The sequence below is a fragment of the Apteryx mantelli genome, chromosome 1, assembly GCF_036417845.1.
Source record: "Apteryx mantelli isolate bAptMan1 chromosome 1, bAptMan1.hap1, whole genome shotgun sequence".
Lineage (NCBI taxonomy): Eukaryota > Metazoa > Chordata > Aves > Apterygiformes > Apterygidae > Apteryx > Apteryx mantelli.
In genome coordinates, this window is record NC_089978.1 from 18,730,948 (window position 1) to 18,752,462 (window position 21,515).

Sequence of the window (21,515 nt, forward strand, 5' to 3'; positions counted from 1 at the left end):
TTGCACGCGACTGTCATGGAATGCATAGGTCATAGTACTTAAGTGATTTATCTCTTTCTGTAAGCAAGTATGAAATTGCAAAAATCACACCAGATGTATATGACGAACAGAAAATGTCCTGGCTAGCATTCTACCTTACATCAGGTAGTTGCAATGTCAAAGTAAAGAACTGTTTAACAAGATAAGCAAATATTAAAATAATTATGCATAACTTAAGATGCACATTTCAGTTTGATGTGACTGCTCTTCTCCAGAAGTCAAAGTGGTGACCTTAGTTTGCTGTAGCTAGCCCTGGCATTAAAACTACTTCTAAACAACAGCACCTTCATCAAGGTTACATGAGCTTTCATTTGTCTGCCTTAAAATTCATATATCAGCTAGTTTCTCCTAACTTTCCTGAGTATCCTCCATATTCATTTAAGAAGTTAAGGTCCAGCTTATGAATTATATTTAAATGTACAGAAATGCTACATCACAGAGGGCTCAAGTATATGAAGGGCCAACTTGTCCGGGTTGTGCCATGTATCTTCTAGATCTGAGACAATATTGGACTGTTTAAATGGAAATAGCATAGGCTGATGGAAAGTGAAATAAATTTTCTCCAATCCCTCAGAAGGATATAGATAATAGAAGGTAGAAAAACTTGAAACAAGAAAACAAAGGACTCAAAGGACTTAGGTATTAAAGAATAATTTTGAAAACTGTAGCCTCAGGGAAATTTGCATACTGTGACAGGGTATGCTCTTGCCCATAGTTCCTTGCTTTCCAGCCGCTATGTCCGGGCTTGCTCATTGACATGGAACAGGAAGCCCCAAAAGAGGATGATCTTCTGGGTCCTGTCCAGACAAAAAGTCAGGATGTGACCAGAGTTCCCCCACAAACTCAGGCCTTCGGAAGCATTCCCAGGACCTGCAATTTAGACACAGGCTTTAAAGTTCGGAAGTAGCTTGAGAGAAAAGGCAGACCACACTTATAAACAAGTGTCCTGTTCAGGTAAGAGAAATGTGGAAGGAGAGAGACAAGAGAAGAAGAGAGAAAGAAATACAAAGAGGGTGTTCCTAAAGAAGAAATGATATACAGGAACAGAGGTCCTGGACTCCTCGGAGGATTCTTGAGTGATGAATTACCTAGAGCAGGGTAATATACACAGATGTTTTAGTGCTTTGTGCAGATCTGTATGTTTATAAAGTAATGAGTGACTTCTCTGGAGCCTGCATGTCTGTTTGCTTTGTTTGCACATCTCCCTGAAAAGAAAAAGTGTAAATCATCCTCAAGACTGGAGAAAAATACATGCTTAAAGTAATGGGAAATCTTGAAACACTGGAGCTCCTCGATGATGATACACCAGATCTACAAGGGGATTCCAGACATAAATATATATATATATATTTTTTTTTTTTTTTAACTGAACCCAGGAACACTTCTGAGTTCCCAAAAAAACATAGGTTCCCCAGCTTTGTCCTGACTTCATACTGGAGTAACACACAGTGATGGGCCAGCAAGTAAGACAGAGGGTTCAAGAAGAAAGCCAAGGCTACAGCCTGCACAGGGCAAGGAAAATGTGACAATTCAAGAGTTCTCTGTGGTGGGACCTGTGCAGAGCAGCCTGATGAAAGGGCAGCTCTACCAGGCAGGGTAGCACCATACAGAGATAGGTTCTGTGCGATGGAAACTTTCTTCTGTTATCCATTCAAAATCTCCACTGATTTAAACTAACAAGAAGTAACACCTATTACACTGGTAATCCCCAAACCTGGAACTATTCATCTTTAACAAAGATGTATTTTATGTATATAATATTGCTCATACAAGAGTATCACTATAGCTTACATATTTTAATTAAGTTTAATAATAATCTTCATTCTGCAGAAGGCTAAACTGAAGCTAAAGGAATTTTAATGCTTCACAAAAATGGTCATGTAGTTGCACAGAATTTACAAGGTTAAAACTGAGGAAGTGATGGAAAGGAGAAAAAATAATGGCCATAGATTTTATAGGAAAAATTGCAAATTATAGTTCTTAACTTATGGAATATAAAGCCTGGAAGACCTCAGAAGAGTCTGAAGCTCATAACTCCCTGCCATTACAGTATTCTTTAGTCACTACAGCACCAGGCAGTAAGCTTAAATATATATATATATATGTATGTATATTTATATGTACAAGTATCTGTTTCCAAGGAAGGGATAGTGACAGCACTGGGAAGGTATTGGTATTTTCTACTTTTTTTAACTAAAAATAAATACTGATTTCTCTAACATAATGTGAACATAGAAAAATTTAAAGTGATAATTTTAGAAAACCTGAATTTAAAATTGGGTTCCTAGAATCATTATATTACAAACTCAATATAAGCAACAATTTTTGGAACAGGTATCAGCTTCTACTGACTACAAGATAGTTTAGACCTCCCACCCTTTTTTAGTCTGAGGTTTTTAGCAGGAGCAAAAATTAAGGCTGTAGGCAGAGCTAGGTATATACAATCAGAAAATGAGGGTATGACATACTTACTGTATCATTCAGAAAATGAGTGTAAAGTAAGTGAGATGATAATGTTGCCAGGAATAATAGCCAAAAAAAAACCCCAAGAAAGCTGGTAAAGGCCTTTGAGGCATACTGTGGCACCACTCAGAGAAAGAAGGGGCATCATTTTAGCCAAATAATAAAGCCAAAGAGAAAACAGAAATTTACATAACAAAGTTGAGAATTCCAACTATAAAACTTATTTGTGGAATTATACTGACCTTATATCATTTTCGTGAAAATTTTGACAATAAAGATGTGCAGCAAAGAAACTTCAGCAGTTGACAAAAGCTCTTTGTCCAAAACAATTTGGACCTCTGTGCTAAGTAGAGACAGGATCAGACGTGGCAAGTTGGACTCTAAACTTCAGGGGAGACTGTTCTGTGAAAATCTACCTTAAAGAAATGCCTTCAAGGATGCAGGCTGCACTGTCCAGGGAAAGGACCAAGAAAATAATGCCCATAAGAGCAGACCTGGATCTGCTGGCTTGGCATTACCCAGCCAGCAAACATAGCCACCAGCCAGTGCACGCAGGGCTGAAAACCAGCCACACCACACGCTGCCTTTTCTCCATGCTGCAGTTAAAGGACAAGGGAGGGAACCGGGGTTGTTTCAGAAAGGAAACTGAGGAGAAATGAGCTGAGAAAACAGGCCTACACAGGCACAAAAGACAACAATAAAAAATATTAAAAAGGATCCTATGACAAAGACGTATTACTAGGAGGGAGAAACAGAGGCTGCAAGAAGCTTGAATGTGGAAGATTTCAGTCTGCAGAGGTAAGTCTTAAATGCTAGCCGTGGCTGCAGCATATCTAAATAGCATATTTAATAAAGAGATGATTTAGCTGTAGAATCCTTTTCCAGCACTTAGCTCATAAACAACGGGAGCTCAGATACAGAGAAAAACAGGTTGAAACAAAACAAACAAAACAGCCAACCAGTATATGTTTTACCCAAAGCAGTTGCTTCCACAATTTACTGAAATCTTATCTTTCCCAATATATGTGCTCCTGGAGTCCACATTTCTATTTCCATTTCCACAGACAAAAACTTATTGAAAGTCTCCAATCTTTAGAGTTTTATCTACATTGCTTTGATTTGCACACTCTGCTCGAGAGCATCTTTTTTCTCTCAGTCCCCAGTTTCAAGCCAAATATGATTAGCTCAAATATCAGGCAGCACCAGTTTCCAAAGGCAGGGCATTGTCAGGTACGTACTCAGACTTTCCTCATCCCCTCCCCTGAAAGCGTCCCTCTTGTCTTTTTGTCCAAGAGGTACGTAAGCAGATTCTTTCTAAAATTTTTCTCTTTAAAATACAGACTCTTACATATTGCTAGCACTTTCCCCCAGGCTCCTATCACCATGCATCTCAATCACTGCAATGTTCTTCCTCAGTCTGGACAAATGTAATCTGTTACCTCTGGTATGTATTCAAAATACTGCTGTAAAGTTCATTTTTTGAGGCCATCTTTGACTATGTCATTCACACCTGTGCATCCCTCCACTGGATACTCTTTCCCTATTTAATCAATTATAGCTGCTTACTTTCATTTCTAAGACATTTCAAAGTCTAATCCTTTCCCTTTCAGCCCTTTTCCAAGCATTTCTTATTCTGTATCCAATAGCTCATTATGTTTGCCCTCCATTTCCTACTTGTTAAATGTGAGCATCTTTATGCTTCTTTCCATGCAATACTTCTCTATAAACATCCCTGAATGAATAGTATGAAACAATTGAAAATTATTACTTTCATTACATTCATTGTCTGAATCCTAGATTAGAAGCACTGAGATTCTGAATTCAAAATGATATAAAGTAAAGCGGAATGAATAATTCATAGCATGAAATTTATTTAATGAATTTTGCTTCATTTTCTGTTTACAAGAAGATGAATTTGTTATTCAGAAGTACTCTCCAAATAATCTTTGCAAATTATTCTTGCCATGTTGCTTAAACACAAGCAAATTTGAAAATTGGTCTGTTTAGATTTATATATAGGTCACGTGATAAATTCCTGTAGCCTAGTTACAGGAATATAACTTAGAGACAGGCTGTGGGTACAAATACTGGTGATTACAGATCTAAAATTCACTGTTTGACAATAATTTCTAAAATAATAGTTGTGGTGGTGGTGGTGAACATTTCTACCAATAAATTTTGCTTCCACAGTATCATCTGAAACAAATGAAAGAGAGATATAAACACAAAGCTATTTTTATTTTAAAATGCAAATGCTTTTTTTTTTCAAAAGAATTGTTATTTTATTGTAAGCCTAGTTCTCTAAGGGAAGGAAACTTCCACGCCTGAGTTTCTTGTTTTTCTGTAATGCCCAACTGACTCACTTTCACTTAACCCCATAGTAACATTTCTCAGACTCCTGATTAAAAAACATTTGAAAAAAAGACTTGGAAAAAAAAGGTAGAGAGTTCAAAGACATCAGCTTCCTAGAAGCGCAGAGAAAATCTGTCTCTGCATGGAGGGGGGACGGTCAGAACAGCGTCCCCAGCTGCGGGACTCTCGGCAGCAGCCCCCAGCTCTGCAGTCAGCCAGTGGGGCACGCACCCGCGCCTCCCCACTAGCCACAGCGCCTGCCGCGGGGCCGGGGGCTGCGGAGGGGAGCAGAGGCGGCTGCGGGGAGGCTCAGGGGCCACGGGGGAGCAGGGAGATGGAGGGAAACCTGGGACGAAGGGATCTGAGAGAGTGTTATTAAAACAGTAAAGTTCAAAGGCAATGCAGAGGAAAAAGCAGTGGAGAAAAGGTATGGGAGGTGTAAGACATCCTTCTGTAGAAAAATAGGCTTTGTTCATTCCCCTGCTTGTGGAATTACATGGGGAGGTTAATTTTTTGGAGTACTTTTTCCTGTTCTGGATGTAGAAATGTTATCTTGCCTATCTCAGCAGCTACTATCTTATTTCACCGGTCAGGACAGTACTGCTATGCAGTGGCACAGAGTTAGGTGAAAGGCAATAAACCAGGATCTAAATGACATAATATTCATGATTTATGTATAAATATTCCTTCTTAGTGTTCTCACAGGGCTCAACCAACTTTCCTTCCAAACAGGTCAGGGAGTTTTAGATACTGCATTTCCTATTCCCATGCAACTGTAGCTTTCAACAAAGAATGCCTTGAATGCCTCAAAACAGTTAACTAAAATTAATCATCTGGGAAAACACTAAATACATCCATGTACCAGATACAGCATGTGAAACAAGGTCACTAGATACTGCTCTTGACTGAGGGTCAAAAATTCTTCCAGTCCCACTCAGAGCTGGGTTCAGCTCCAGTGCAGGCAGCGGACACAAACCCAGATCGAACTTCCAATCTTTTCTGGCTATATCACCACAGCAATTTTCAAACGAGGGTTTGTGTCTCTCATCGTTGCCCTCTCCCAACATGTTGTTTGGCTTTTGAGCAGAAGTCAGTAACGCCAGCCTCTAGCCTAGGAGCACAAGACTTATTCACGACATGATCTTTTGCTCCGGTAAGCTGTCCTACCAACCATCTCCTATACCATGTACAGTTCTACCTGCAGTACCTATTATAACTTCGCAGCAACAACAGTAATTATTACTTAAGTAGATAATGAATATTATTAGGTGCCTTTTAAAGTGCATTAGAGGCTAAAAATTAAAGGGATAGCACTCCTGTGAAGACTTCTTCTCTGTAGTCTATCAACAAATACTGTTTGGAACAATTTGAAAACTGCTGATTTCAGATGGAAAACAATTTCAACATATAATTTTATAACTGCATCTTTTTTTCTTGGGTGCAGTGTTGGCATCAATTCTTTTTTTTTTTAAAGAAATTTGCTCTGCTTAACCTATTATAAAATTAAAATATATTCTATATACAACACACATTGTCTGTAGATTTCAAAGAATCATTTCACAGATATAGAGCTCAGAAGCATTTGTTAAATTCTATCTCGCCTCTTTTTTTCTCTCAAACACATAGTGGACTTCACCTCTGAAGAGAAGAGAAGGTGATGGATTCTAAAAAGGACCAACATATGCAACATCTCCTTTCCTGCAGAGCAGCTGGAAGGCTGTGTCGCACTCATTCCATTTACTGTTAATGGACAATTGTTCTCCTCTTCCTATTTTTCAGTGGAAAGCTAGATTTTTTATTACAGTTTTCTTAGTGAACACTCTGTTCTCTATGAAACACTTTTTTTTTTTCCGGGAAAAACAAATGCATAAACTCCAAAACATTCAGGTTCCAGCTGAAACACAAAGTATTTGAGTGCCTTCCAGGAGCTGCAACTTGGACTAGGATCATCACTATGGACTTCATCACCCTAGTACATTGTGCCTGATGTGTCACCTAAAAGTAAACTACACTATAACATAGGATGTATATGTCCCTATAGGAAAATGGGAATATAAGACATATATTACCATGGAAACCATGATGACAGTTCAATGTCAAAGTATTTGATTTTCAATGGAAATATTTCACCTAAAACTCAAAGTTTTCCAAATAAACAAATAATTTCTTTTCCCACTTTTATAGGGAACATCTATAATTTAGAAGATGGATACTGGGAAGGGTTTTTTTTCTTTTTTTCTTTGTTTAAATTAGATTTAAATAACTTAGCAATTGAGCTCTTACCTTGTAGATGTCCAGGAATCCACACTGATGGTCAAACCGAGTGTAGAGCTCATTCAGCATGCTGATGACCTGCATGGGGGTGCACTGCGCGCAGATGGCAGTGAAGCCCACAATGTCCGAGAAGAGCATCGTGACATCATCAAACTTCCTGGCCTGAACTTGCTGCCCCTGCCACAACTGCTGAGCCACTTCCTCAGGGAAAATAGAAATCAGAAGATCAACTGTTTTCTTTTTCTCCTCTTCCAGGGCTTGGTGCGTGCATTCTAGTGTTGCCTTCAGTTTATCCATTCTTTTTTTCAAGCCATCTTGAGCCTTTGCTTGCTCCCCAACCAATATGACATCACGAGTAGCATCATGGATAGGTATGTCTGAAAGATGGAGGCCTCGGCCCATCAGTTCATCCAGCTTGTCCACACAGGGGGAACCCAGAAACAAAATGGAATTTGATTCGGGCACATGAATCATTTGTCCTTTAATTTCCATTACCTGCAAAATAAAAATAGAGTTTAGAAAAGTAAAAACTATGCAAATGTAGATGGATCCCCATTTTACTTTCAGTTCAGTGCACTGCTACTTATCTGCCTTCCACAGCCTCATTTCCTTCTCAGCTTAAATGATGAACATAAACTATAGCCTTTTATACCCACCTGTTCAAACAATGAGACTCACACAGTCTACTCACCAAGGTGAGTCAAAGAATAGCCTATACTGACACAATAATATCCTAAAATCATATGTTAGATTCCTTTTCAGCCCAATTAAATAACAAAACAACCACAATAACACATATTTCTCAGAATGGGTGTAAGTAGTGTTTCTAAATTTTGCTCGTGGAATGTGCCTGGCCTGAAAAGCAAATTCCAAAGTAGCTCATTCTCTGTTAATTAGCTACAAATTATTAAAAAAAAAGAAAAAGAAAAAAATTAAAGGGAAATGACAACAACTAGCTCAAAGCAGATTAGTGAAATGGTGAAGCAGCTTCTGTTTTTCTTCAGTGAAACAGCTACTAAGCCATGGGTGGCCATGTTATAGAGCAATCAAAAAAGAAAAGACATGAGAAAGAACTCTATAAAATAGTGAATGACACAGAAAAAGTATGTCAATCCTCCTATTTCCTTTTTGTCTTCTCATACATGCAGCCTAATTGAAAGGCAACATTATCTGTTAGAGTCTGTGGATTACTTGCTGATATTGATTCACATGATTTCTCTTTGTAGAATGGAAGAAGGAACTATAGGAAAGGAATATTAGAAAGGATCAGGTGGTTCTTCACACTGTTTTACAGAACCTTTAAAAAATTTTCATCTCAGTTCCCAGATTTCATATTTCACTGTTAAATGGCTAGATGTCCCAATGCTAGAGTGCTGTCCGTGGTTGACATGAATGAGACCTTGGCTTGTTACCTCTTGCACCAATCCACACACAAAGCTACCAGACTGAAATGGACATTGAAGCTTAACTGTAATTATACATTTGTATTTTGGGCTACATTCTGATTTTCATTCACTTATTTGTGAGTCACACACGAATAACTGTCTATTAAAGTAAAAAAGTAAAGGGCCAATTTTTGCCTGAATATAGTATTCTTTAAAAAAAAAAAAAAGCTAAAATGAACTTACATGTTTTGCTTAAGCAGAAAAGAATTAAATAGGGTAAACTGTACCTTTCTGTAAATATAGCCTGCCACAGCCTCTGCAATAACCAGTAATCATAGCTAATGTTTTCATTCGAGGAGTGCACAGAGTCCAGGGTGATGTTATGCTAGGTGATCTAAAAAAGTACAGTCCTTATCCAAAGGAACTCATAGTCAAAACAGACACAACACAGAACAACACGCCAACTTTGTGCATCCAAGCACAGAGTTCCCATACTTGCTAGGCACCATAAGGTCTGAATTCTGCATTTTTTTATTACATGCAATCCACTGAAACAAAATGATCTCCTCCAGTCACCCTTTCTTTCATCAGGCAGGCATTCCCTCACCCTCACATAATTCACTGTATCATTTAATCCTCCTCCCATCCACAATCCCCCCCAAAGCAAAATGGAAAAACCTCAAGCAGAGAATCCAGTGGTGTTTGCAAGAATGATGTGACATAAGCGCCCAAATGCCTGAAAGCTCCTGTAGAGCTAACGTGGTACTTTCCGTGGTTTGGGGAGATGTTGTGAAGCTCCTGTTTCTATTAGGGATTTCTTACATTAGATAATATGCTAGCATTGCAGACCCCACTCTAAGTGTGGGGTCTGAGCCCATCCTGTTCACATGCTCCTCTGCCTCCACCAGAGCATACCCTACCCAGCTGAGAACCCTACAAATGTTACTTCTGACATCAGCCTGGGAACTCAGCAAATGAAAGATCTTCAGCATTTAAAATTGTCATTTTTTTAATTCACATTCCTACGCACCCACTAATGTTTACATTTCTAAGGCTTTGTTCCCCAGCTTTGTTCTGGAAGAGCCGTATGGCTCCCCACTTAACACATAAGGGAAATAGGTGCTTTCCTCATGCATGCAGCCTCATCCTTTCAAAGGGCACACATGAAATTGTTTTAACTTTGAAGTGCAAATTGCCAAATGTGAGATATACAGCATGGCATTTTTAAATTCTCTTTTTTTTTGTTCCCCTTTTTCAGGATTTGTGTGCCTAAGACATCACTGATGTATGAAACAAATGCATCTCACATCACCATTTCACTCTTCCATCTCCAGGTGAAAATAAGGTGTCACTTTGGGAGGACAGATCATGACCTTGGACCCTGGCTGAGCCAGCTTGGCTGAGGGTGGGCTTCTTACCAGCAAGTCGAGGCACTTGGCGAGGAACTGTGTTTCTCCTGTTAACCTGCCGTGAGACTAGAAGAAATTTAATACATCCCTCTGTGCTCCTGCTTCCCCTTTGTCAAATTACACTTTAAATTCTTTGATGAGATCCCTGTCTGCCTGTGTGAATGCACTGGGCCAACCTTCCTCAGATGGATTCCTCTCAGGAAGCACTGGCCTAGTGAATAATGTACCAGACAAGCACTTTGGAGGCCTATGCTCCACTTCTGGGTAACTCCAGGCAAATTATCAACTGTGAATGCTTATTCGGCCTTTCAACACAGTGGGAACAATAACACTGACCTCCCTGCAACACGCTTTGAGATTTATGTGTGAGAAGCAATAGAAGACACAGGTAATCCTGTAAAATGCTTAACTAATAATAACCTGTTCTTCTGGCCAAGTGAGCTGAGCCCTTGCATCATCAAGGCTGAGGGCTTCAGCATGTTTCCATCATGTTGAGCACGTTTAGAATTTTTTGCTAAGATACTCTCCCTACACAGCTACTCAATTTCAAAGGTGTCAAAGCTTCAGTGCTATTTTGACTTTATCATCTGGATATTTTTATCACTTGCTCTGCTAAACAGAAGTTGCTGGTATTTTCTATCATTTCTTTCATGTTATGTTAGTGATTCTGATGCTCTGCTCTTTCTTGATGACTGAGGGCTTTAGAAACTGGGCTGGTAATCTCTTCAAGTGGCCAAATCAGGGAACTGGACAGCAGATGTAAAGCTGCCTTCACTTGTCTGGGGAGAAATAATCTACTCTTGTAAAAAGCTAAGTACTGCATCACTCCCCCCATTCTTTGCAAAGCTCTTTTGTTCCAAAGAAGCCATTTTCTATGCTCCTTTTTATATATGTGGAAACTGATCTCCCAAGGTCCATCTAGTTTCCCAGTCTCTTGACCACAGTGTTTCTGTTCTGATTCCACCTTTCCAGAGGGGTCTGAAATGCAACTAGGATCCAGCATAACCTCCAGCTCTTTCCTTTGGACCCTCTTAGATCCTTTTCTGTACCTTGAAGCGTAACTGAATGAAATGGGACATCAGATTTTCCTGAAGTTTGCCATAGCTTGTCTCACTTCTGTGCAGCTCCCCACAGCTAGGCTGCTTTATACCCAGACTGCGAGCCTACAGGCAGTCAGGACTACATCATCTGTCTTTTTTGTAAGCAGGGAAAGATTGAAACATTTTTATCATCAGTTGTATTTCATTACTGCTCTATTTCATTGCTTTCCTGTCTGTTTAATTATCTTCTCCCAGAATAAAATGAGAATAATTCCACTGTTTTCAGAGGACAGTCTCCTGATCTACAGTGGTATAACAGAATAGAGAACATTTTGAAATGAGCAATTACATGTTAGTGTTTATGGGATTATGTTCCTGTGAAATGGTGGCACAGCCTAACTAGCTCCAGGAAGAAAAATAAAAAGCCTATCACTGAATTTTGCTTTCACTGCAGACCCACTGCAAAGAACAGGGAGCAAACAGAAGAGGCCCTGACTCTCAGGGCTCTTTCAGTCTCTCTCTCCCCAAATACCTACCCAGGGAACACTGACAGACTCTAAAGCTGCTGTTTTAGAACATGAGAGAGTACCCTGCTGTGCTGTACACCAACAGCTACCTCATTAGGTACACATTATCCAGGCTCTGCATGCCCTGGCTTCATGCCATCCTAGGATTAAGTATGGATCAAAAGCTTATGAATCAAATGCCAACTCCACCGCCTAGTCTTCAAGGAAAAGCATGGGGAAAAGCATCATCTGCTGCACTGATGGAAGACGATATTCCTTGTTACAAAGACAGGCATTCTGGAATACTGACTGAGAGAAGGTATATACATCTTCTGGGAAATACTAATGGGAATATCAGATGGTATTTTTAAGAAAGATTTGGGATTTTTAAAAATAAATTTTCTATGCCATTAGGCCAGGCTTATGTATTCTGCATCCTCTGCAATCTCCCTATAAATAGTGTAGCTTTCACTTTGACTTTGATCAGTATGTAATCCATACTGCATTGTGATTATAGCCTTTTCTTTTTATTTTCTTTTTATTGGGAGTGGAGTAGGCCACAGTGAACAATTACACACACATGCTTGACTTCATACAGTGAAATAATTTAATGAAAATAAACAGAGCTTCTTATTTGTTTAACAGGTGTATAATTAATGAGAGGACTAAGGGGTGTTCAGGGGAAAATTGACCTATGAAAAAACAATCAGGACACCATCATACATTTCAAGATACAAAAAAATAACATCAGTTCAGAAAACAGAAAGAATCACTGCATCCTGGGTTGGGAATACAGGGTAACTTTTAGAAACGTGAGTCAGCTGTGGCTTGTAATTTAAAACAGCTGGATTCACTTCCCTGAGTGTCCTGTATGATACATGGCAGTATCTCAGGGATATTTACAGCAAGATATTCCAAAGTATTTAGGCAGTTAGGAGCTCAGAGGGATTTTGTAAGCACTGGACAACGTAACTGGTCACTTGCAGAAAGAAATATGTTGCTATGTTTCTAGGTGACACATCTAGAGGAAGGGCTGCAAGCATGATGGAAGACACTAGAATTTAAAAATCTCTTGACAAATTGGAGAAATAGGCTGAAAACAGGATGCAAATTGGGGCAATGAAGTATGCTTAGACAGGAATAATCAAATGCAAAAATACAGGGCGGCTAGCAGTTCCTTAGAAGATGACCCTGAGGTTACAGAGTAGAACAGATAAATGTAAGTCAACAAGGCATGCTGTCATTAAAAAAAGCAAACATTATATGAGGATGTATAAACAAGACTATAGTTTGCAAAACACAGGAAGTAATCCTTCTGCTCTGACCACCAGTGTTCAGGCCCCAGATGGATGAATTTGTTCATGTTTGGTATAACACTTAAAGAAACAAGTGGATCAACGGAAGAGAGTCTGGTGAAGAGCAGTAGCAGTGATGAAAGGTCTAGGAAATATGACCTGCTCCCCCAAAATTGAAAAAATTGGAGTTCACCCCAAAGAAGAGAAGACTCAGGCGGGATATGACACTCGTCAAATAGAAGAGCTGATGCAAAGAAGAGAAACTATTCTATACATCCAGTGGTAAAAGGACAAGAAGTAAAAGGCTAAAACTGTAAAAAAAAAGTGTTTCATGTGGGATATTCCTTTCTAATGATAGGAACGGTGAAAAGAGTAACAGATTGATTGGTTAGGACCTTGTTTCTCCATATTACAGATTTGTGAGTACAGGTTAAACAAGAATCTGCCAAAGTTTATGAATCTTGCTGGAAAGCAGAAGGATGAACTAGATGACTTAACAGAGATCTAGGTGGAGATGGGGAGGGGAGAGGTAGAAGGATATCATTTTGTCTTCATACCAAAAGTATCTAACTTAAACAGTTCCAGGATAATTAAAGCAGTGCAACAGTGTGGATAGTGTAGAATCCCTCTTATTTCACTCAGCCTGCAACTAACTAGTCACTCTATGCTCTTTTTATAGGCAAGAAGAGAAACAGGTACTTCTAGGACAAAATTCATATGGTGTACCTGAGATGTCTACCTCAGGGTGGAAAGAATCATGTCCTAGAAACACTTAATTTTCTCCACTGATAAAGGTGTGAACATGAGGTTCAGATATAATTGCCTACATTGGTCAGAGGAGTCCTATTCCCTATCAATATAAATCTATTTCACAGTGGTACAGGTATTCCTGTGTATTTAAAGATACCTAAAGGCCATTATATAAATGTATTGAGCAAAGTACAAGTGTAAATCCTCTATTGATCTAAAAGACTTCTATTTTAAACACCCCAAAATTCAATGCAGTTATTTGAACAAAAACTTCATATGCCCGTAAGTTAACTCAGCTCTGAGGTTGATTGACCACTAACACAGCCAGAATGTGACTCTGAACTTAAACAGAGAACTAGAAACAGCCATTACAACCTTTTGATATTCCAGCTCTGCTTGTAGATTGGAATAAGCTAGAGTTAGAGCCAGCAGAACTAACTGCGAAGAAAGATTCATGGGAATAAGAAAAATTCAGATTCAAATGAAGCCCTGATTTGCCATCTAATATCTGTCAATTAGACATCAAAGCATCTAAATTCAATATAAGAATGATAAAAAAGCACCAGCTTCCATTACACCTATCTTTTGTTGAAAAAAACAAAGAGAAACTTATATCACCTCCACAGAAGTGAAAAAACTATTTAATCAGTCAGAGCATAATGCAGCTGAATAAACTAGGCGGAGTTTGCTCAGCACAACTTGGGAGGTGTTCAGGTTCTGGCGGAAGTAGAACCCTTAGCATTTGCTTGCAAACTTGGATTTCCAGTTCGATGCATTGTCAAAAGACATTATTCCACACAGCAGCAAAGTGACTGTTACAAATTTCTGCTTATTTATAGAAATCCCTGGGGTGTTATATAATATGCAACAGCCTCCAAACCAAAGAGAGCAAATTTAACATTTTCTGTGTGTCATGGATACTTGAAGAACATACAGTGCAGCATGTATACTGGCAGGGACATACCTTCAGGAAATCCAAACCATTGGTGGGATGAGAGAACATTTAAAATACTTCAGTTTTAAATTGGGACCTCAAAAGCATTTCTTGGTATCAAAAGAATAACAGTGTGACGGATTAAAAGCCAAGATATCAGGGTCGGATGTAACCTAATCCACAGGAAACACAGGTATGTATGGCAGAGGAAAACATGGAGTCATCTGCAAGTAAATGTGAAAGGGGGAGAAGGAAAAGGTGTCTCTGTCCCTTGCATATCCGTCTGTCAAATCAGCTAGACAAAGGGATGAAAAAAGTGGACTACCCTTGAAAGGGCTTGTGAAAATTTACAATTTCTCCTTTCTTGCTTCAAGAGATAGAAACTGCTTTTAAGGTGGTGTTACTCCAGACTGATCCTTGGGCTGAGTCCAAGATAAATCTAGCCCTGAGGCATAAAAATCATGCAAAAAATGATTCCTTCAAGGGAAACCTCTCCCTTCACACAGTAGCAAAGAGCCATAATTCAGTCCTCTGTGTGCCTGAGCCTGGTCTCTGCACTGGCTCTCCAAGGGATGAGCGGTGCGAGCCCTACATCACAGAGGGACAGAGCAGCTTGCCCAGCTTCAGGGACCAGGCTGCATGGCACAGAAGATGACAGTCACCAAAACAAAGAGGAAAAAAATCACCAGTTTTTTGCCAGATCGTTTCAAGATGTCTTTTAAGATAACATGTTTAGATTAGTTTTTTTTTTTTAATAAATACCTTCATACTCTTAAAAAGGATCTGTCAAAGTCCTGGGAGCACCCCCAGCCCTGCCTGACCCTGCCCAGCCCTGGCCCCATCTCAGCCCAGCCCGGGGCTGCCAGTTGCTGCCCTGCGATGACGCAGGGGTGCTGGTTCCAGCCCCGCCACGGCCCAACCGTGCCCAACCATGGGACCCCACAACCTCCATCCCAACCATGACCCGTGGGTGCCCGCCCAGCCCAGCCCAGCCCGACCCCACAGCGGTGCCCAACGCCCCTGGGGCTGGGGCTTCCTGGCTGCCCCCAGGGCCCTGCTTCCTCGGGGCGGGGGGACAGCCCCGGTGGCAGCCCCCACCGGTACCAGCTCCTGGCCCCAGGGAGTCTCCAGCCCGCACAGCACCCTGACAGGGATCCAGAAAAGATTTGTTTCTAAAACCGATGTTTTTCCTTTCCCTGGAAAATCTATTGACTCCATTAAAACTATTGGTAGGTGTCACACACTTCGACTAGGATGTTAGATTTTTAGGTATCAGTCATACATCTCTCTGCCATTTCATCAAAAGCTTGGATATTTTATGAAGACATATAGTTATCCAATGTATTCCAACAACAGAGAATCATTACAAATTTACAGCATCAGGGTAAAAAGATCTCTGCTTATATTGGTCAGAAACGGAGCATGGAAAATAATTTTGTGGGAAATGCCCATTTGTTTAACCTAAAAATCTTTCTCTCTGAATGTTCTGATTAGATTGATTTTTTCGTAATCCAGTGGAACTGTCCTGGATTTCTCATGGATCATGGATATTAGAAACTGTACGATTTCTGCTCTTAGATCACTAAACAGCTCCTAAAGTTAAGGATTTTAGGAGTCCCATGGAACTTCTCACATTCTTGACATAAAGTTTAAATCGGAGAAGAGGATTAACTGCTCTGAGCAGCTGTAGATTCTGGGGAGATTCCAGTTTATGGGATATTTCACAATTTTTTTCATTTAACTCTGAGTCAGCTAAAAGCCTTTTAAAAAAATTCCTTAAAACCAGAAGCCCTGCTTCTTGACAGGAACTGTGAGAACTGTGCTAGCAATAAACATGTTCCAAACAGAAGACTCTCAACCAACACATTTTTATTAATTTTGCATTTCAAACCAAAAAAAATGCATTCTTTTGTACTCACGACCTTGTCACAGTTTGATTATAACACAGCCAAATCAACCAAGTTCTAAGGGAAACTTCTCATATTTAATATTCTCTCTGGGTTTGTGCAAGACGAATGGCAGAGAATTACATTCAAGTTCCAATGAATGTATGTAAAACAGTATTCATTGTCATAAGTCTTTTCTGGGAAAAGGAAATGGACTATTCAGCTGCATTTTCTTTCCCTTTTAAAAAAGGGATGGAAAATGAGAAAACAAGAATGGAACATTTGAAAAAGTCATTAAAGCTTTCTGAAAAGTTGGTTCTTCAGCTCAAACTAATCTCCATTAGCCTGATAAGGCACAGAGGTAGAGGATGACACAAATACTCATTCAGTTTGTCATCTTCACAGAGGGAAAAAACAAGCTTGTTACCATTAAGTCCCCAGGAATAACTCTTCCAAATTAGTAGATAAGGTCACTAACACAATGCTTTTCTTGTCTTTTTGTGTGCCTACCTATATTTTAAGAACATTCACAGAAATTTATGCATTATCATTTATAATAGTCATTCTCTGACTTGCAAAGGTTTATCCTGTCCATGACTCTTACAGTGTACGAGTCAAAACAAAATCTTGTAGCAGACTTATGGGCCTCAAAGCAACATATTTTGATTTTTTTTTTTTTTGGGGGGGGGAGAGAGTAAGAGAATCTGGGAAAAAGTGAAACTCTGGTTTCACTTCTAGACTTCTGGAGAGAATATGAAGAGCCAACAGCTCCTGCCCCAAAAGCAGATCAGAGGGTCTGATGATTAGAGACAGTACCCATAACCCAGCTGCCAGCTGGATGATGTGGAGGTAAGCTCAACACACCTAAAGGCAAGCAATCCTGTGGCTGCCACTGACTTTAATGGTACCCAGGCAGGTCCTTATCATGTCGGTATTTCACAAAGACAGCTCTGAACATGCTGAATTACAAGCAGAAAATTCCACTTCTGAATAGAAGATAATCTACTATCATTAAGTACCTTTGTCTGCTCAACTGCTTCTTTAAAACCTTGTCTCTCTTCTTCTTTTTTAGAAATAGTATTCTATTTCTCATCTTACAAAACAGTGTAATGATCGGCACCAAGAGCATGGTAATGTTCAGCACGTTCCACTAGATCAAGTTTTACAAAGGTCAAGGTATCTGCAGAGAAATTTCTGTTATGATAAATGTATAACATAAATTAATGAGAATAATTTAAGATTGCCTTTCCAAAATAGGATCTTTTTGTTGTTTAAAACAAATGTGCCATTCTGTTTTTATCTTTTGTCTACATTGTGCAAATCCAGCCTCAAAGACCTTTCAATTTCTCTTGAAATATTTAAGAAAAATTTTAAGAACAGTTGGGTTATGCAAAAACAGAAGTGGCTGATTGAAAAACATAAAGGATGGGCCCAGTCCTTCCTACAAATATTAGCTTAAAATTAATCTTTTACATTTATCCAGGCCTTCCATTTCATTGTTGGTGTGGTATGCCATGCAGCTGTGTGCTGTCATGCCAGAGGAAAATATTATCAGGGACTGAAACTCCTCTGGAGACCTTACTCTGAACTGGGACCCTTTTTTGCTGTATGTTGTAGAAACACAACAAATAGTGCCATTCCTATTCTACTGAGCTTACACTGGATATTTTCAACTTAATACTCAGGATGAAGATACAAGTAAGATCACTGAGACTATCTATCTGGTTAAAGAAAAGAACTACACATGTTCATGTGATCAAAGCTCTAATTACCTCATTCTTGTAAAGAACTTCTTAGTTGACAACTATTAATTGTTAGTTTGCTAAAGACACAGTTTTTTATTGATTTCTATTAAATCAACCCAACAGGATTTTGGAAGAATGCACCAATATACTCTGAAGCCAGTGGAAAGGCTCCCATTCTCCACAGTTTTGTTACCTTTTGGATTAGTTCCTAGTTTTCACCACAATAGTTGTGCACATGCACAAACGAGTTCAACACCTAATCCTTCCATTATTAGTATTCAGCTCTTAGCAAAATCTTCTCATTTGAACATGAACTGTCCCAGCTGTCTAAACTGACCTGCTAGTAGACAGTATTCTTCATCACTCTGTGATAATCCTTTCTAAATATTTTTATTTCCCTGATCCAGGTTAGTTTGTTTCTTGGTGGAATTTGTTCTTAAACAAATTGCAGTGAAACAGTTAACTGAGAATATACGTTTATTCATGAGAACAGCAGGCAATGAGCAGCAGAAGCAGCTTTCCCCTTTGATCTATGCAGAACAGATATATATAGCATCCATTAAGAGATGTGACATTTCATCACCAACCTAGGTATCTTAAAATTCCTGTGATTAAAAGATCTTTTTGCCTTTGCACTAACTGGTTTGAAGACATTTTTATCCTTTAGGACTTATATGCACCAACTCCTTTCCTGTTCTATTTCATTTTAAGTATATACATCAGTTCCAAATTCCTGCCAACACCACACCAAGCAAACTGATTAAATGTAGAGTTCTCTGTTGGTATTTTTACTTTGTTTTTCTTTTTATTGTGCCATATATCAAGTACTTTTGCAGCTTTGATGATAAAGGATTCTATCATTAGAATCTGATATAGAGATTCATCAATTCTGATCTCTTGGTGCAGTATACATTTTCAGAACACCAGGACAAGAAATTTCTGTTTCTCCCAGACCAATCATTTCCAAGTTAGATATAATTAGACAGAGCTGTTCCACCTCCCAGTGAAGCCATTGTAAATATACCCAGCTGATTTTAATGAGAACTGCATCAAGCCTTTAAAATTAACTTTTTTGTATTTTACTTAAAAAGACTGAATTTCTTTCAATATGTTCAGTACAATACATTACAGCATTAATAGACCTCTCATCCACAACTTTCTATTAATTATCATATCCAACCTGTAACAGTAAAACACAGCTTTATGTGGAGTCTCCTACAGGCTATGTTCAAGTTCTAAATTTGGGAAGAATGCATTGGCCTACTTTAACAGTCTCAGGTTGAAGGTGTCATTTTTTAATGAATACCACAGTGCATTTATTTTACAACCCATCAAGAAACGAAAAGCAAACAAAAATATTACAATCCCTTTAAGATTGCTATTAATAGAATATGCACAGAGTCTGAGAGGAAACAGCTAGAATGTAGTGAATATTCATATTTCCATGCGTGTTAAAACATCTTCTTAGCTTCCAGTTTTGTTCAATACAATTAATTCTTTTTTTCTTCTGGAAATTTTGACAAAGGAAAATAAATGGATTAGGTGAAAGGTAGTATTTTAAAACCAAGACACGGTTTTAGTTGTCTTGATTATTCTAGTCCAAATTCAAGAAAATAGTTAATGCAAGCTGCTTCTATGCATGGGCGTGGATGCAAATGGGAGACTCAGCTGCTACAGAAAAGAGAAAGAGCGGAAGTGGTCAGTCTAAAAATTTTGAGAACTGCTGCCTTATGAAGTTCCCCACACAATTTGCAGATTTTTGTACTCAGATACCTCAGGCAAGGTTTGCAAAATTGCTCAGTACTTGCTCTGGGCTGACAGGCACAGCTCCAAAGGCCACAGGACTGCCCAAGCGCAGTGCTGTGCCTCAGCTGAAGAGTCCTGCTGAGAAGTAGAAAATATTTGCTCAAGCACTGCACGACATTAACACAGCTACCTGGCTTTTGGATTAGGGTCAGCTTACATCTGGCAGGCTGAAAGACCAAGCAAAGGTAATGTAAAGCTGTCTGTACACACACAGACTGACAGGACCAACTTCATCCAATTTATGTAAATCTTGATCTGCAGCTAATTTGGAGCTGTGAATTCCCTAAAGGGCAGAGTACCTGATGAGCACCTCAATTTGCAGCATTGTCATTCCTCTGTTTCTTTGCATGTTAAGCCTTTAAGCCTAAAATCCTATTTTCAAAAGTCAGTTTTAAGAATAGGATGTAGATGCCTTTCAAAATTTCACCTTTTGTATTTCTGTTCCCTTTACAAAGTCAGAAGCACTTTCCTTCTCATTGATGACTGCTGAGTCCCCCACACTATTGGCTCTGGAGTTTTTAAATAGATCTTAGTGTACTTTGCTACAACTAGGCAAAAAAAAATAAAACAAGGAGCATTATAAGAAGATCCCTCTGAAGTCTAAATGTGTTAGAAAACTGTGAAAATAATTATTCCAGGAGCAGAAGTGCTCCTGCCACTGCTGAGAGCAGGGCACTGATTACATTAGTGCTCCACATTCAACAGTCTCATTACTTATCACATCTCAACAAAGGTGATTAAAGTCAACTAACAGTTCTCTGCACTGTCTGAAGGAGATACAAAGCCAGTGAAAAAGCACTCCTTCCTTACCTCCAGCAAAACCTAGTGAGTTTAGAAATTTCAGTGGTACTCCTGTACTAGCCCCTGCAGCTGTAGCCATGGAGGCTGGAGCACACACTCTGCCTTGCTCCTCACCCACAGGGCTCCTCAGGAAGGTCTGGATCCACCCCTTCAGCCCTGAATCCTAATCACCTGCTGACCCATTCCTACTGCTGTGCACCACCCTCATGCAGTGGTGCTGGCCTCCCATCACCACTACCACAACATTATTTATGTGATAATGATAGATGGAGTGTGCTGCACATCTGCAAAGGTAGCCAATAGTTGTATAGCAAGGACTAGCCAGGAAGGGTCTATGACAAATGTTTTCTGTACATACTAGATGCAATGCTGGTGTTACAAATGGGGCTGATGCACCTCCCGCTCATCCTGCTGTTTGGAACAAGCACCACATCCCAGGATGTTATTGCAGAAGCTACAGACCCATCATGCTGTCCTTAGCTGTAAATCCAGCTCTGGTTTCTCGAAGGTAGTGTGTTTTCTACCATGCCTCCAGCTAGCTTCCCACCAGGGCCCATCTCCTCCTCTCCTGTATGCCTGCTGGGGTTATTAGGGACCTGACTGACCCCTGAATTGGCAGGTAGGTAGGAGCATCAGCTCCCTGATGCTCTTCCTTTAATATCTCCTGAAGGAAAACTGGTGCTGTCCCAGAATCTCCTATGAAAGAGACCTCATGAGAAGAGTCTAAAAGCAAATAGAATCCCTTAATAAAAATTAATTTAATTTAGTTAGCATCACTGGAAATCTGAAGCCTTCTATGGTGATGATTCACTGTAGGGCTGTTTTATTAA

General features: G+C 39.5%; 1 protein-coding gene across 1 annotated transcript in view; it reads right to left on the reverse strand.

Moving 5' to 3' along the window:
• GUCY1A2 (guanylate cyclase 1 soluble subunit alpha 2) overlaps positions 1-21,515 on the reverse strand; it is a 172,402-nt gene that overhangs the window by 68,816 nt on the left and 82,071 nt on the right. Inside the window, exon 5 of the mRNA XM_067289748.1 lies at positions 7,138-7,623. Within this exon, the coding sequence (XP_067145849.1) occupies positions 7,138-7,623 (486 nt within the window). The remainder of the gene's footprint in view (positions 1-7,137; positions 7,624-21,515) is intronic.